This window comes from Poromitra crassiceps, assembly GCF_964638095.1.
Source record: "Poromitra crassiceps genome assembly, chromosome: 26".
NCBI classification, from domain to species: Eukaryota; Metazoa; Chordata; class Actinopteri; order Beryciformes; family Melamphaidae; genus Poromitra; species Poromitra crassiceps.
In genome coordinates, this window is record NC_139640.1 from 18,708,710 (window position 1) to 18,724,752 (window position 16,043).

The window sequence follows — 16,043 nt, forward strand, 5'->3', positions numbered from 1 at the left end:
GCCAGGGGTCTCTGATTTCCACATGTGGATATTGATGTGTCCAACTGCTGCTATGATGTCACAGCTATCAGAGGTCCTGGTTTGGCTCTAATGGTGTAACTCCAGCTATAAGGCCCATACCATGTAATGTATTGTGGCCATCAATGGTTCTGATTGTATGGTCAACATGATCAGCAATGTACTGAATGAAGTGGCCTTCAACATTGCAGGGGGGTATGTTCCTTGAGAAGCAGCTGCACTGGACTCAACTTTTTCACCTCCTGCATCACAGAACAGTGGAGCTTCCTATCATCCTGCTGGCTGGAGAGTGGCTCTCTACTGACATCTAGTGGTTTTGTGTGTGGCTTAAATATCCAGGTACTATTGACAATGATTGACATATTTGGAACAAATTAACGAAATCGTTTTGGTTTGACAAAGTGCTCTAAATTAGCCCCTACATGGATGATTTAGACACTGTAGAGCAGGTTTTAACTTTGGGAGGGTTTTTCTGAGTTAAATGATCATCAGGGGTAAATTTAGCCTGCCATCCCTTCCGGAACTGCACACCACCAGGACCTTCAGGACCTGCACACCACCAGGACCTTCAGGACCTGCACACCACCAGGACCTTCAGGACCTGCACACCACCAGGACGCTGGAGCGGTCTCATGGCCGACCCCTCCCACCCTGGACACAAACTCTTTGAAATGCTCCCCCTCACAAGAGACTGCAGGTCAAGACCTCTCATCACAGCTTCTTCCCAACTGCCATCTGCCTATTCAACCAGGCCCGGAAGCCCCCGTATGGGACTTTTGCCCCCCCCCCCCCCACACACACATGGCCCCTGAGCACAGCTGGCTCAACAAGAGGCCAGAATCCCCCCACTGATATGAATCTACCCCCCCCCCCCCCATACATCACTTTAAAGAGACACTGGCCTGCACCTTTAAAGCGGGACTTACCCCCGCAGATTTCTTGCAAAATGGTATTCTACTTGATTTGACAACTCTGCAGGCAAGATGGCCGCCTATACTCCCTTCTTTAGCTGGCAGAATTACTCCCTCATAAACTAACATATCTTGGCCAATAAGTATGTAACACACAAAATAAAACAACCCGTAATATCTTCATTTGATGTAGAATGCAGAGGACATGTAACTGTTTAGTTAAACTTGCATTCCAGGAATATTGTGCTCTAAAGATAACGTTAGTGGCTCGAGACTGTTTGGTCCTGAAACCCACACGCTTTGCGCCAGGGTGGTTTTGGCGTAACCTATATGGGATTCGAAATAACGCATCCGAGCTAGAAAACGTTGAATATAGCCACGTTATAAACAACAAACTAACGCTGGTGATCCGTATGGAAACAGTGTTACTCAAAATGGTTAAAAGTTATATAAATTTGGTCATTCAGTGGCGTTTTACTGCCATGTAACATAACTAACTAGCGGCTAATATTAGCCACAGTAGGCATTACCCATGAATGCATTGCTCTTAAAGGGCTTGCGCCGCCTGAACTACAGTAATAATCCATGGGGGATTTTTTTTTCCACATGTGTGGGGCGCGTGCTAAAGGCACCGTGACGTCACGATGTACCAAATATCCCATTCATTTGAGGGCACAAAAAAAAGCAGGTTTGAACCCATAGAGGGAACTTATGCTGCTGAAAATGATACAAATGGTACAATGGTAACAGTTTGGTCTCAAATGTGGACATTTTGACCAGAATTCTTCACACACCACCCCCAAAGTCATATATATTGGTTAAAAGTGTTTTGGGGGTAAGTTGCACTTAAAATTTTTGTAATTGTCTTTCTGTATTGTTTTTGTCTTACTAACTATTGAAGGCATCTATGTATATGTGCACAATTGGCCGTGTCTGTGGGTGGGAAGCTGGATTACAGTATGTGTCCTGGTCGCAGCACTTGTACCTCCTCTGGCCGGTCGGGCTCTCCAGTGTGAACGGCAAGTGCTTACGCCCTCCATCCACCCAGACAATAACACCCTTACTGACCACGCCCTCCATCCACCCAGACCACAACACCCTTACTGACCACGCCCTCCATCCACCCAGACAACAACACCCTTACTGACCACACCCTCCATCCACCCAGACAACAACACCCTTACTGACCACGCCCTCCATCCACCCAGACAACAACACCCTTACTGGCCACACCCTCCATCCACCCAGGCAACAACACCCTTACTGACCACGCCCTCCATCCACCCAGACAACAACACCCTTACTGACCACACCCTCCATCCACCCTGACCACAACACCCTTACTGACCACGCCCTCCATCCACCCAGACAACAACACCCTTACTGACCACACCCTCCATCCACCCTGACCACAACACCCTTACTGACCACGTCCTCCATCCACCCTGACCACAACACCCTTACTGACCATGCCCTCCATCCACCCTGACAACAACACCCTTACTGACCACGCCCTCCATCCACCCAGACAACAACACCCTTACTGACCACGCCCATCATCCACCCTGACCACAACACCCTTACTGACCACGCCCTCCATCCACCCAGACCACATCATGCTTACTGACCATGCCCATCATCCACGCAGACCACAACACCCTTACTGACTACGCCCTCCATCCACCCTGACCACAACACCCTTACTGACCACGCCCTCCATCCAGCCAGACAACAACACCCTTACTGACCACACCCTCCATCCACCCAGACAACAACACCCTTTCTGACCACGCCCATAATCCACCCTGACCACAACACCCTTACTGACCACGCCCTCCATCCACCCAGACCACAACACCCTTACTGACCACGCCCATCATCCACCCAGACCACAACACCCTTACTGACCACGCCCTCCATCCACCCAGACAACAACACCCTTTCTGACCACGCCCATAATCCACCCTGACCACAACACCCTTACTGACCACGCCCTCCATCCACCCAGACCTCAACACCCTTACTGACCACGCCCTCCATCCACCCTGACAACCACACCCTTACTGACCATGCCCATAATCCACCCTGACCACAACACCCTTACTGACCACGCCCTCCATCTACCCAGACAACACCCTTACTGACCACGCCCATAATCCACCCTGACCACAACACCCTTACTGTTCCAACTGTAATTTCAGACGTAATTTGTTTTTGCCGTGTGGTCGCTATCCTCCTCCTGCTGTAATGAAAAGTGGAGGCAGTAGTGGGATCGATAGAGCAAAGCTTCAGAATGCTTTTTCAGCACAAATGTCAAGTTTTACTTTGTAAATAGGAACGGAACAAATTGGACAATCTTGGCCTTAACAACTGTATCCAATACAGTTCATGATAAAGACCCACATAATACTACCCCCATGTGAACAGGGCTTAAGTGCTTTTCAAATGGTGCATGTCTCATTTTGGAATGCAAGTCTTAAGTTTAAAACAGCCTGATACAGTATAGCTGTCTGGAATTAAAGTGATATTTATTGTGTATAATCTTGAGTATAATATCCACGACTCTCTTATAGGTTGAGGGTTTTGGAGGATCGGCTCCAGGGTTTGCAAACCTCCTCATCTGCAGCAGTGCCAGCCTTGAAATTCAAGGTAATGTTCACGTGTGTTTTACTGTATAATGTGTAAGTTAAACGAATGGTTACTGTACAGGCCACTGGCAAGCATTTCCTATTCAGCATCTGCTCATGGCGTGCCTCAGGCCACCAACCCCTCCGGTCATCAGCACGCCTGTCGTTTATAATCTGCATCCTCAAAAAGATCAAATTCAAATGATGAAGCGACCTTCCTTCCAGTCATCATCCTGCCTCTCTAACCTGGAGGCTCCTGTGTGTTTGCAGGTGGAGAACTTCTTCTGCATGGGCTCTCCTCTATGGAACTACATTTATATCATAATTCGAGAGCTCAATCAAACATAACCACGAGCGTATTATATTGTTTCACACGCGCAAATACATACACTCGCGCAATCTGACATCCCGCGCACACAAACACTGCACGAGCGAGGACAGAAAAGCATAGAGCGTATTTTGCTGAGCTCTGCGCGCGCAGACCCTCTCTCTCTCTCTCTCTCTCTCTCTCTCTCTCTCTCTCTCTCCGCCCCCGTGGTCAAGTTCAACACGAGCGCGTAGACTGCTGTTGCCCCCCCCCCCTGGTTGTTTTCTACGAGCTCGCCTTGGACTTTTGACAATTGTGGGCGGAAACCAAGGCAGGCCTCTGGCCCTCTAATGATTGGCCACTTTCAACGCCGACCCACCCCCTTAAAAAAAAAAAAAAAAACTTTATTGTACCAAGGAGCCTTACACTGGTAATACTTTGGCTATTAGGCTACCAGTTTAATCTAAATTTTCACAATCACAAACATGCCAGGGGGATTAATGGTTGATAATAATGACGACAAAAATAAAGAAAATTTATTTGTTAGTTCTCTTCTAAATAAACACGGCCCTTCTAACTTGATGACAGCTTCCGCCACATGCAGGAGGTGGCGGTAATGCACCATAAGTTGTTTGCCAACCGCCATAAAACACTAGAAGAAGAAGAAGAAGAAGAAGAAGAAGAAGGAAGCTTCCTCAGAAAGGAAACGGTTTCCAGATTGGCAGCTTGCTATTTTCATTTTTTAGGCTATTTCAAAAACACACACAGACTGAACAATGGCGGCGACACCTGAAGATTTACATGTAGGTTAAGTGATAATAACGTCACTGATGGCATTGTCTAACAACCCGGTTTACTTTACTCTGAAATTTGGTTGGTGGCTAACAGCGCTAATGTAGCTAACGTAACGCTAGTTCGTTAGCTACTAGCGTTAACTATTCTAACACTAGCTTGATAGACAGTTTTAGGCTCAACGTTTTACAGTGCAGCAGTATCCCAGTAGTTTTTCCCGTAATCCTGCTGGCAAACACAGAAAACATAACGTTAAAGTGGTCCCCAAACGTTTCGTGGCAGCATCCCCCCATGTTATGGGTCCACAGCCATGAATATGTGTTGAATATCTTCAATGAATTATGCTTGTTCTTTTAGATTATTTAGTATCTTATCTGTCTTTTATCTAACTACCTTCTATTGATGTAAAGTATTTTGAGCTGCATATTGTGTATGAAAGATGCTACAATTGAGGGTTGTTATTCAATATACAGTCTTAATAAGTCTTAATTTAATGTTGTTTGTTGTCAACAGAGCATTCTCAGACATGAGATTCTTTCGAGACTGATCACAAAATTGGAGTTGGCGCTTTCAAGAACACCTATTGACTTGGAATTCCTCCAATTCACATGTCGGCAACAGCTGTTCCTCTGTGAAGCACTGTCAAGGCATGTAAATGTTCCGGCCGAAATTGTACAGACCTTACAAGAGTTCCTCAGGCTGGTGATGGACCACATTGAATGTAATGATGCTACCAGCAACACTGTTGAAACTGTAGCTGGAGAGATGGGGCGCCCCAGGTACAACATAGAGACGGAGAGACTGGTTGAGCTTTTGGAGATAAATCTGTCTGTGGACTGCATCTCAAAATTGCTGTGCATTTCAGCCAGTACAGTCAATAGACGGATGAAGGAGCTTGGTCTCTCCGCCAGACAGAGCTACAGCAATGCCACAGACGAGCAATTGGATGATGCAGTCCAACAAATAAAAAACGAAATGCCGACAGCAGGCTATCGGATCGTCAAAGAGAGGCTGAAGTCCATGGGAATGCACGTCCAGTGGAGAAGAGTGACAGCATCAATGCACAGAGTAGACTCGCTTGGGATTCTTTCCAGACTGACTGCACTGAGCTGCATTGTGCGGAGAACATACTCTGTCAGGGGGCCGCTTTCGCTGTGGCATGTGGACACTAACCACAAACTGATCAGGTCAGTATTGTACATATTATTAAAACAAAAAGTTTAATATTATGATGCAGACACTAACATGTCTTGAATAAAAATCCAGGTGTAAAGTAGTAATGTAGTTCTTTATTATGTGCCCACCAGGTACAACATTGTCCTTTTTGGTGCAGTGGATGGCTACTCCAGGAAGGTATGATTTCATTCCACCTGGAAATTTCATGAGTTGGCGTTCTTTGTGTCAAATTGGCTATAGGGTGTAATCAATCCAAATAATTCAATGTTCCATGCAGATGGTTGATGACAAATAAAAGGAAACACTGGAAGGCTTAAGGATGTTTGACCGCCAGGTTTAGCTGTAAAATGCATTCAGTTTCCATCTGTTGACATGGGAGAAAACGTTTTGAATTATTATTCAGATTTATCACCCTAATGCCCCACTACTGCATGGTAGGAAGTGAGTGACCCTTCTGACAGCACAGTGTCTCAGTGGTTAGCAGTAGCACTGTTGCCTCACAGCAAGAAGGTCCCGGGTTCGAACCCTGGTCTGTCCCAGGTCCTTTCTGTGTGGAGTTTACATGTTCTCCCCGTGTCCATGTGGATTTCCTCCGGGTGCTCCGGTTTCCTCCCACCATCAAAGACATGTATGTTAGGGTTAATACTCCTGTCGGTGCTCCTGACCAAGGCATTGGCAATCGAACTGGAGTTGGTCACACGGTGGCTGCACACTGCTCCTAGTTGTAGGAAGGTTCCTAGTAGAGGATGGGTCAAATGCAGAGGATGCATTTCCACATGGGGATAAAGAAAGGATAATTTAACTTTTCTAGCATGCAGGGTTGCCACGGGTCCTTGAAATCATGGAAATGTAGTCAATTTGTTATTAGTTATTTTGACACACGTTAGTAAATAGGTTTGACACAGGACAGTTGAGAAGTGTTTACACATTCAAGCGCCTCGCTCTCAGTGTAGTTGTTGTCTGAGCTACTGTAAAGCCTGCTAGTTCTCATTCTCTCAAAATTCTCAGTGTTGTAATTAGCCTTGATCTGTGTCTCAAACTATATCATGTTGAGTCTGTGCATTTGAGGGATTTGGGCCTGGAAAGTCCTTGATGTTTAAGAAGGTGTGGAAACGTTAATGACTCATTAATGCAGTGGTTCCCAAACTGGGGTAACCGTACCCCTAGGGGCATGTGGAGGTACTACATGAGAGAAAGGATAAAATGGGGGAATGTAAGAATAAATCTTGAAAATAAACGAAATGTTCAAATCAATGTGCTAAGGAGGCAGTAATTGCAACTATTTCACTCCCTTTCTTATTTTGTAATGTTATAATCTTTGAAAGGTGGGTTATCATATATTCAGTCATTGCATCATATGCTCTAGTTTTCTCTTGCATTTTTCTAAGCAAATTGAGCTCAGGAAAAGGGAGTACTTGGATTCAGAAATCAGGAAAAGAGGGCACTGAAGCCTTTTTTAGAAACCACTGCATTAAGGCGACTAGAATTTCAGTCAAATTCCATGATATTTGTACTGACCAGTGTAATCCAATTGGACATTTAATCTAATGTTCTCATAACACAGGTGATGTGCTTGGAGGCTGCCACAAATAATCGTGCATCAACAGCATTTGCTGCCTTCAAGAGAGCCACAGAGATGCATGGCATACCCTCAAGGTAAATTTGTACAAGCTGCAATGTGCAGACACAAACATGATGGATGTTTTGTCGGATTTATCAGAAAGAACTTAAACTCCACAAATGTAAAAGTCTTTACCTGACCTTCCACAGGCATGGGGGTGAGTCTAATGACTAAATTTAAATTTTTGGGGTGAATTTGTCCTTTAAAGGATGGCTTTACCAGTAATCAACCCACTTTGTATCATTAATAATCTCGGTAATATAAGCACACGGACAGTGTTTACCTTCTCTCTCTGTTTTCCTCACGGAGATCTCCCATTTCCTCTGGCAAAGCGCTCCATTCCGACACGTTTTACATCACGTGTCAAAACGGAGCTGCAGAAGTTCTGCTGGAGAGGCAGAATCTATTCCGAGGGTGGCTGTTATTGTTTATTTTTTAAGTATGCGGAGAATCACATGGAGAGCCTTAACAAGCCTTAATGACTTGCAGCTGGTGGGGGCGTAGTTTCTGCAGGCAGCAGCAGGAGCATTTTTCTCTGTGAGGTAAACCGAGAGAGAAGATAAAACACTGCCCATGTGCTTATACGTATATCCAATATATATGATCCAAAGTGGGTTGATTACCAGTAAGGCCATCCTTTAAGCATAGACTCGGGGTTTATAATTTGAAATGTTTAGTCACATGGTTCCTTATATGCTCCCAGTCTGTGCGCTAGCCGTCCATTACATTACCTGCCTGTACAAAGCTCTAGTGGTCAGAGTATATACGCTGGAATGTATAGCTATATACACACTGACAGAATGTAGCACTTGAGTTCTGTGTATTGTACAGTGCTACACTGACATATTTTAACACTCTTGTCCATCTGTGTGCACTACAGGGTCAGAGGTGATCAGGGAGTAGAGAATCTGGACATTGCGCGCTACATGTTCACCATCCGTGGAACTGATCGAGGAAGTTTCATGTCAGGAAAGAGCGTCCATAATCAAAGGTTGTGTGTGTGTGTGTGTGTGTGTGTGTGTGTGTGTGTGTGTGTGTGTGTGTGTGTGTGCTCACATTTACCAAGGTAATAAAGAGGTCTATAGTTTGTAAAATGACATGCTAACATTTAGTCATGTTACTAAGTCCTTGACATTTCAGTTAAGAGGTTGAAATAATATTAATTTCTATATCCCTAGGATTGAACGTTTGTGGAGGGACGTCAGGGCATGTGTGATATCCAAATATTACACCGAACTCCACAGTCTAGAGATGGATCACCTCCTTGATGTGTCCTCCAGGGGTAAGGGTTAGTCTCATGACTTCTGGCAGAAAACAATGAGAGCACTGGCCCTCTTATGATTGGTCAATTTCAACATGATAACGTCTGGGCCACTTCAATGAACATTAATGGAATAATGGCTGGTCGTGTATAATTTTAAATAACTTACAAAATGGCTCAAAAGGTTTAAAAATCCTGAAAAATAACATTGAATGACGAGGATTTACAAAAGGCAATTCAATGTTTAATTGTGTGGTATGCTTTCGAAGCTCACCTGTGAACAGTGACTTACTTCTACCCTGTCCTTTGCAGAAGATCTTTTCACAGTCCACCTGACATTCCTTCCCAAACTGAAGGCAGACCTGGAGGCTTTTGTGGAGGGGTGGAACAACCACCCACTCAGGACCGAAGGGAATAAGACGCCTGAGCAGATTTGGCATGTAGGCATGATGCTTCGACCCATTGACCAGCCTGAAGATCTTGAGGTTATTTTATCCTTATTTAATCCCTGTGCAGTAACTTGTAAATGCAAAAAAGAAGCTATTCATGTAGCATTGAAGTGGCCCAGTTTGTAGGTCATGGCTGACCATTTTGGGGCCCGCAGGCAAAGTTTGACTCACGCTCCGTTTGTTTAGGGGGCCACTTCTGCAAAATGACAGGGGGCCAGGGGCCAGTTAATAAATCAACAATAATTTTTTTTGTAATTCCTACACTGTTCACATAATTTGGATGTAAATACCCTCAAATAAAAGCTGAAAGTCTGCATTTCAAGCAATCTTGGTTGTTTCATTTCAAATCCATTGTGGTGTACAGCTAAAATTATGAGAATTGCATCAATGTCCAAATATTTATGGACATGACTGTGTGTATATATATATACGTACGTACGTACGTATTTTTTCCTCCTAGGGCATGTATTTTTTTCCCCATTACATTTTGAAACACTCAGGAACTTGGAGAACAAATGTGTCCCATTGAAACTGCAACTTTTGAGCCCAGTGCCATTCCAATATAAAATCATGCAGTCTATTATGTTGGGGTTCCATTCGGGACTCCTGAAGCTATTTTACATGATATAGTATCATCTCATGTTTGGCATATGGAACAATCATAAATTGCTGATTTTATAAAGTTTTTTGTCTTTGTGGGTGTCAATTTGGTACAATACCCAACAACACCACTAGGTGGCAGCAGGACTTGGGTCAGAACCAGAAATTGTATTAATGTATTATTAGTTATTGTTGGTGGGAAAAAAAACTATTTGGCTGTCTCTATAAAAAAGAACAAATACATTTCTCCTACGATGAGTGAATGCATCAGCCTAACATTGTCCTGTCTGTTCATTTAACTTATATTTTTATCAAACAATGGAATGACACACGGCCTGTCGCTGTAAGTATCTGCCAGTGGCAACTATCATAAATTGCTGTACAGTACTACAAACTGCCCATAACCATTGGCATGGTTGCATTACTGGGATCTGCAACACCTACATTTGCTGATCAACTATTTGTTAGGGCAGTGGTTCTCAAATTAGGGTCTGGAGACCCCCGGGGGGGTCCTTCAGGGAGTTCCCAGCAAAAAAGGCCAATAGTATATTCTTAAGCTTCAGGGAGGTACTGTTGAAATGGTACTTCAGGTATTGCTAGCCTTTCGATCTTATTAGTAAATGCTTTGTAAGGCATATAGTCCTCACTTTAGAGTTCACACTGAATACTTAGCCAAATGCTTTCAAACTACTGCACCTGAATTAGTTAGAAACTGTAGCATGAATAAGAGTTTATGAAACGATATACAATCACCAACCATTGGGGGACATTTGAAAAAGAATACCAAGCTTCAAAGTAGTGTTTCTGGTATAACAGTTTTTATTATAAACATTGACCTGTACTTTATAGCCAACAGTGCAGACAACCGTTCAGTCTGAACACACAAACATTTCACATAAAAACGTATAAAATCTATCTCAAAGTTTAATATAAAAGTATAAAAATCTATAAAATAAATTACATGACTCGCATACATTTGTCAGATGAGATGAGTGCCATTCAGTAGAAAGGAAAATCTAAATGTTTTTTTTAAACATATTGTACATGTTATAAAATAGAAATGAATCCAAATTAATAGAAACTCGAAGCACAGTTCAAGCCATAAATAAAATAAATGCTGCTAGTTACCAAAAATAAATAAGTGTTGGTTACCAACCAAATAAATTGTACATTTTCTGGAAAACATTTTAACTTAAAAATACACTTTAACTTAAAAGGATTAATTCACCCTAAAACAAAAATTCGGTCATTAGTTTTACCGCGGCAGAGTTCTCCCCAGGGTCATGATGGAAGTCAGTCAGCCAGTCAGTCACACACTCAAGTCACCTACCCAGTCAGAGCGGTCAGTCACTCAAGAGTGGCTGTACCTGCACAGGCACCTTCAGACACTGCAGTTCAAAGAAACATGGCCAGGTTTGGATGTTGCCTATGTTCAAATGATGCTTTTGGATTATATCCTTTAACATTTCATGTGAAATGAGTATCTTGGAGTTTCATTTTTGTATTGGCTAGCACTGTCGAGCACTGCAGTCAAGGTCAGCTAGTGGCACCAGGCAGGACACCAGCCAAGCACTGTCAAGGCATGTAAATGGCCAGAAATCGTACGGCCCTTATGCAAATTCCTCAGGCTGGTGATGGATCAAATTGAATGTGCCGATGCTACCAGCAACACTTTTGAAACTGTTGTTTGAGAGAGGAGTCGCCCAAGGTACAACATTGTGAGTTTTCCAGGTCAACAGAGCATTATACGTGAGATTATTTTGAGACTGAACACTAAATTTGAGCTGGCGCTTTCAAGAACACCTATTGACTTGGACTTCCTACAATTCACATGTCGGCAACAGTCAAACTTTTGGTTTTAACAGTCTGTACAACAGTACTGCCCTGGTCACTTTGTGGTTAGTGTCGACATGCCATAGTGAAAGGGGCCCCCTGACAACTAGCTTCCTAAAAAGGAAACGGTTTCCAGACTGGCAGCTTGCTATTTTCTTTTTTGAGGCTATTTCAAAAACACACACACTGAACAATGGCGGCGACACCTGAAGATTTACATGTAGGTTAAATAACGTTAAAGTGGTTCCCAAACGTTTCGTGGCAGCATCCCCCCATGTTAAGAGTCCACAGCCATGAATATGTGTTGAATATCTTCAATGAATTATGCTTGTTCTTTTAGATTATTTAGTATCTTATCTGTCTTTTATCTAACTACCTTCTATTGATGTAAAGTATTTTGAGCTGCATATTGTGTATGAAAGATGCTACAATTGAGGGTTGTTATTATTCAATATACAGTCTTAATAAGTCTTAATTTAATGTGTCAACAGAGCATTCTCAGACATGAGATTCTTTCGAGACTGATCACAAAATTGGAGTCGGCGCTTTCAAGAACACCTATTGACTTGGACTTCCTACAATTCACATGTCGGCAACAACCAAACTTTTGGTTTTAACAGTCTGTACAACAGTACTGCCCAGGTCACTTTGTGGTTAGTGTCGACATGCCATAGTGAAAGGGGCCCCCTGACAACAAGCTTCCTCAGAAAGTAAACGATTTCCAGACTGGCAGCTTGCTATTTTCTTTTTTTAGGCTATTTCAAAAACACACACAGACTGAACTATGGCGGCGACACCTGAAGACTTAATTTAATGTTGTGTCAACAGAGCATTCTCAGACATGAGATTCTTTCGAGACTGATCACAAAATTGGAGTCGGCTCTTTCAAGAACACCTATTGACTTGGAATTCCTCCAATTCACATGTCGGCAACAGCTGTTGCTATGTGAAGCACTGTCAAGGCATGTAAATGTTCCGGCCGAAATTGTACAGACCTTACAAGAGTTCCTCAGGCTGGTGATGGACCACATTGAATGTAATGATGCTACCAGCAACACTGTTGAAACTGTAGCTGGAGAGATGGGGCGCCCCAGGTACAACAGAGACGGAGAGACTGGTTGAGCTTTTGGAGATAAATCTGTCTGTGGACTGCATCTCAAAATTGCTGTGCATTTCAGCCAGTACAGTCAATAGACGGATGAAGGAGTTTGGTCTCTCCGCCAGAGCTACAGCAATGCCACAGACCAGGAACTGCACGATGATGAGGCAGTCCAACAAGGAAGAAATAAGAAATGAAATGTCGAGAGCATGGTCACGGGAAGTGTCAACACAATAGGAAGTAACTGGCTGACCCCTGCGTTGGAACATAAGGTCAATATAGCGCTAGAATTCCAGGCAATGCAATGGTGAGCAGACTGCAATACATCAAAAGGCTTCAGTTTCTGAAGTGCTCAGTGGTGTCCTCACGAATACTGACAGGTCCCTCTCCCTCATTTATGTCGCTGTAAAAACATAAAAACTTATTTTTTAATTCCATAAACTTAAATTAGAAAGTGTAGCCAGACGTTTGACTATAATTGAGTAGAACTGTATATAATTGGTTGTATTACATAGTTGGATTGTTTCTGAAATGTATGATGACAAAGATGTTTTACAGGCATCACCATCCACTGATGTGGGCTTTGTGCAGCCCCCATATTTGGAGTGTAAGGTGAGCCAGCAGACTGCAGTACGACGTGAAAAGGCTTCCTCAAAAAAGACTAACCCAATGAGTGAGCTGGAGCACACGAAGTCACTTCAATACATTTAATAAAAGGTACAAAGAGCTGAACAGACGTTTCGATGCGCACTGCGTCTTCTTCAGAGTCAAACTTTGACTCTGAAGAAGACGAGTCAAACTTTGACTCTGAAGAAGACTCAGTGTGCGTCAAAATGTCAGTTCAGCTCTTTGTACCTTTTTATTAAATGTATTGAAGTGACTTCGTGTGCTCCAGCTCACTCATTGGGTTAGTCTTTTTTTGAAGTGGCCCATTGACTTGTTTGCATCGTTTTGTCCTGTTCTGAGAGCACCGACCTCCCTCTGTGGAGGGGTTGAAGCGCAGGAGATTCCTTCTACAGTGAAAAGGCTTCCGTTTCTTTTTAAAATCTATTATTGGATTTATTCTATAGGTGGATTGTTTTCATGGATTGTTAGTCCGCTGTGAACATGTAAGACCTAGGTATTTAATTTAACCAGTGACATGGGGAGAGATAGATCATTTGAAATGTTTAGTCACATGGTTCCTTATTCTCCCAGTCTGTGCGCTAGCCGTCCATTACATTACCTGCCTGTACAAAGCTCTAGTGGTCAGAGTATATACGCTGGAATGTATAGCTATATACACACTGACAGAGATTGTATAGCTATATACACACTGACAGATAATGTATAGCTATATACACACACTGACAGAATGTATAGCTATATACACACTGACAGAGAATGTATAGCTACCGGTATATACACACTGACAGAGAATGTATAGCTATATACACACTGACAGAATGTAGCAGTTCGAGTTCTGTGTATTGTACAGTGCTACACTGACATCTACCGGGTCAGAGGTGATCAGGGAGTGGTGAATGTGGACATTGCGCGCTACATGTTCACCATCCGTGGAACTGATTGAGGAAGTTTCATGTCAGGAAAGAGCGTCCATAATCAAAGGTTGTGTGTGTGCTCACATTTACCAAGGTAATAAAGAGGTCTATAGTTTGTAAAATGACATGCTAACATTTAGTCATGTTACTAAGTCCTTGACATTTCAGTTAAGAGGTTGAAATAATATTAATTTCTATATCCCTAGGATTGAACATTTGTGGAGGGACGTCAGGGCATGTGTGATATCCAAATATTACACCGAACTCCCCAGTCTAGAGATGGATCACCTCCTTGATGTGTCCTCCAGGGGTAAGGGTTAGTCTCATGACTTCTGGCAGAAAACAATGAGAGCACTGGCCCTCTTATGATTGGTCAATTTCAACATGATAACATCTGGGCCACTTCAATGAACATTAATGGAATAATGGCTGGTCGTGTATAATTTTAAATAACTTACAAAATGGTTCAAAAGGTTTCAAAATCCGGAAAAAAAACATAGAATCACAAGGATTTACAAAAGGCAATTCAATGTTAATTGTGTGGTATGCTTTCGAAGCTCACCTGTGAACAGTGACATACTCCTACCCTGTCCTTCGCAGATCTTTTCACAGTCCACCTCACATTCCTAGTCAGTATTCGTGAGGACACCACTGAGCACTTCAGCAGGTGTGCACTTGTGTGTGCATGTGTGTGTATATATATATAGATATAGAGATATAGACATATATATATATATCTATAGAGATATAGATATAGATATATATATATAGATATATATATATACACACACACATTATACATGTGTGATTAAACAATGATGCTTGCCTGGGTCTGTGGGCCTGGATTGTCACAAATATTGTTTTGATATGGTTGTGTAGCTTATCAGACATCCTGACATCACTTGGAAATAAAGTTGACAGATCCGTTTCTTTTTAAAATAGATTATTGGATTATTATTATGATCTTTCAGGTGTTTCCCGGGACTATATAAAGACAAGCAGAGTCGGCCTCTCTCACGGTTTTCCAGAAAAAGGCCAGGCACCAAAATTACGCCAATCCAGTTTTTCCTTCTGCACAGCTGCACCGAGAAAACCCCCAAACCGTCCTATCGCTTTTACAGGCTGGGTTGGGAAGAATGACCGTAAATCTCCCGGATGATGCTCCAATAAGGAGGTATGTGAATGATTTCAGCCAGTACAGTCTATAGACAGATGAAGGAGTTTGGTCAGTCCACCAGACAGCTACAGCAATGCCACGGACCAGGAGCTGCATGATGATGCAGTCCAACAAGAAAGAAGAAAAAGAAATGCTGACAGCAGGCTATCAGATGGTAAAAGGGAGGCTGAAGTCCATGTGATTCCATGCCCAGTGGAGAAGATTTGAATTGAATGTAATGATGCTACCAGCAACACTGTTGAAACTGTAGCTGGAGAGATGGGGCGCACCAGGTACAACATAGAGAGGGAGAGACTGGTTGAGCTTTTGGAGATAAATCTATCTGGACTGCATCTCAAAATTGCTGTGCATTTCAGCCAGTACAGTCAATAGACGGATGAAGGAGTTTGGTCTCCGCCAGACAGAGCTACAGCAATGCCACAGACGAGGAATTGGATGATACAGTCCAACAAATAAAAAACGAAATGCAGACAGCAGGCTATCGGATCGTCAAAGGGAGGCTGAAGTCCATGGGAATGCACGTCCAGTGGAGAAGAGTGACAGCATCAATGCACAGAGTAGACTCGCTTGGGATTCTTTCCAGACTGACTGCACTGAGCTGCATTGTGCGGAGAACATACTCTGTCAGGGG

The 16,043-nt window shown here is 43.1% G+C and overlaps 1 protein-coding gene across 1 annotated transcript; it reads left to right on the plus strand.

Moving 5' to 3' along the window:
- Positions 1-5,630: 5,630 nt before the first annotated feature.
- Positions 5,631-14,264, plus strand: LOC310798718 (uncharacterized protein; the record flags this gene model as incomplete). The annotated part of the gene is made up of 7 exons (XM_083661272.1): positions 5,631-5,842; positions 5,963-6,008; positions 7,396-7,487; positions 8,333-8,443; positions 8,631-8,734; positions 9,026-9,198; positions 14,172-14,264. 7 exons carry the CDS (start codon positions 5,631-5,633, stop codon positions 14,262-14,264), a joined length of 831 nt encoding a protein of 276 aa, XP_083517398.1.
- Between the last annotated feature and the right edge of the window lie 1,779 nt (positions 14,265-16,043).